This window comes from Symphodus melops, assembly GCF_947650265.1.
Source record: "Symphodus melops genome assembly, chromosome: 1".
Taxonomy (NCBI): domain Eukaryota; kingdom Metazoa; phylum Chordata; class Actinopteri; order Labriformes; family Labridae; genus Symphodus; species Symphodus melops.
Window position 1 is genome coordinate 12,651,889 of NC_136691.1, and position 2,039 is coordinate 12,653,927.

The 2,039-nt window shown below is 41.7% G+C and overlaps 1 protein-coding gene across 1 annotated transcript; it reads left to right on the forward strand.

The window, feature by feature from the left end:
* Positions 1 to 258: 258 nt before the first annotated feature.
* Positions 259 to 1,206, forward strand: LOC306836310 (C-C chemokine receptor type 4-like; the record flags this gene model as incomplete). Its single annotated transcript, XM_079363313.1, has 1 exon — positions 259 to 1,206. The coding sequence occupies one exon, from the start codon at positions 259 to 261 to the stop codon at positions 1,204 to 1,206; it is 948 nt and encodes a 315-aa protein (XP_079219439.1).
* Positions 1,207 to 2,039: the final 833 nt, after the last annotated feature.

Genomic DNA, 2,039 nt, shown 5'->3' on the forward strand with positions numbered 1-2,039 from the left:
TCTGTCTCATAAGTTAAAATTATCTTGTCGGCTATCTGTACTGAACACTTATGGTCAAAATGAATGTGAGAAGTTTATTGCGGAAGTAAAACTAGCTGTGAGAACACTTCTGTGGGTTTAATTCTCACTTCTATGAGGTTAGTGAGGTTTAAGGTCATCATATCCTGTTTCTTTTTAAACACCTCTTTGTAAAAAAAAAAACCCGCTGGTCACCTATCGAGGTTGAACATTTCATTACTCCGACAGCACATTTGCAGCATGGATCCACTCAACTTCACAGTGGTTGTGTCCAACATCTCCTCTTCTCCTGGACATCCACCTCGTACATCCACGGGTCTGCTGTCTGCGGCAGTTTTGTCACTCTGCTTCCTGCTGGGAGTTCCTGGAAACATCTCTGTGATTATCCTCAGACCAAACCGACAGCACATGTCGGGTCTGAGCCAGAGTTTGATGTTGAATTTGGCTGTATCAGACCTGCTCTGCCTGCTTACACTGCCCTTTTGGATTTACACATTACTGCACAGTTGGACCTTCGGCCTGCTGGCCTGTAAGCTCCTCACATATCTCATGTACTGCTGCATTTATTGTAGCCTTCTGACTGTGACAGCTCTCAGTGTTCAGCGATACCTTCAGGTGGTGCACAGGAAGAAGTGGTTCAAAGATGAAGGAAAGATAAGGCTGCTGCTCCTGCTCTGGCTGGCTGCAATGAACCTGTCCATCCCCGCTTTAGTGGTTAGACAAATCAACACTGACGGGAATTCAACAAACTGCCGAGCTCTTTACTCCTCCCGGACGCAGCAGGTTGCTGTGCTGCTGACAGAGTCTTTGCTGGAATTGGCTTCACTGTCTGTTGTAGCATATGCATACATCCGCCTCCACAGAAGAGTGGAGAAGGCACCTTTCTTCAAAAACCCGCGGACGACCCGGCTGATCGCAAGCATCATTGTTACCTTTCTTGTCCTCTGGCTGCCATATCTGTCCATGAATGCACTCAGTCTGGTAGCTATTTTGATTCAAAGTGAAAGCATGATGAAGTTTTGTAGAGACAACTGGAATATTGTTGGAGCACTGACATTTGTGAATAGCTTCCTGAATCCTTTTATGTATGCGTTCGCTTTTACAAACATCTGCACCAGGAGCTTTAAAAGTGAACATAAAAACAGTTCATGCAAAAGCGCTACGTCCCAGGAAGATGAAAATAAGTAGTGTCTGACATCATCATTATGCACAGCTGGATTACTAGACTTGAATGGTAAATGGACTTTCGCTTATATAGCTCTTTTTTAGTCTTTAACTCAAAGCGCTTTTTCGTCGCATGTCACACCTACCCATTCACCCCGATTCACACACTGATGTCGTAAGACCATCAGAAGTAACTAATCCCATTCATACATCGCCAACGAAGCAGTGGGAGCAATTCGGGTTACCGTAATTATTAAGACAATTGGAAAATTATGTAATAAAGTCAACTTGTGCTGCAATTTGGATGACAATACTGGGTTCAGGGCAGGAGTTTCTAATTTTGATAAAACAAAAATGAGAGAAATCAATTTATAAATAGATTTCAATTCTCTGAAGAAAAATTTTTTAAATATCATATGCCTCCTCCATCCAAGGCGGAAAAAAGATGTATCAAGGTGCCACTCAAACAGGGCTTTAGACAACCTGGTCAATTGGGTATAACATTAAGTTGGTCATTACTTCCAACTCTAAGTCAGATCAAATCTAAAACCAGGTGTACACTTAGCTGGTGTACTATAGTTTATGGATGTATTACAGGAGAAGCCAACAACTGATAGCACCCTCTGTTTATCAAATAACAGCATTACAATATTTTTTTGTCTAATCGATTGAATTGTTCCTTGATTGAATTAGTTTTAATTTGATCTCCAGGTGTCTTAACATCCCTACATGTGTAGGGTTTTTCTAACTGTTAAAAAGGTGTTTTCAGGCTAAAGTTCTCATCTAACAGCAAAAACAGAGTTCAGGGAGTGCTTCTCACATTGATCATAAAGAGCTGTGGATGATTAGTGGTTACT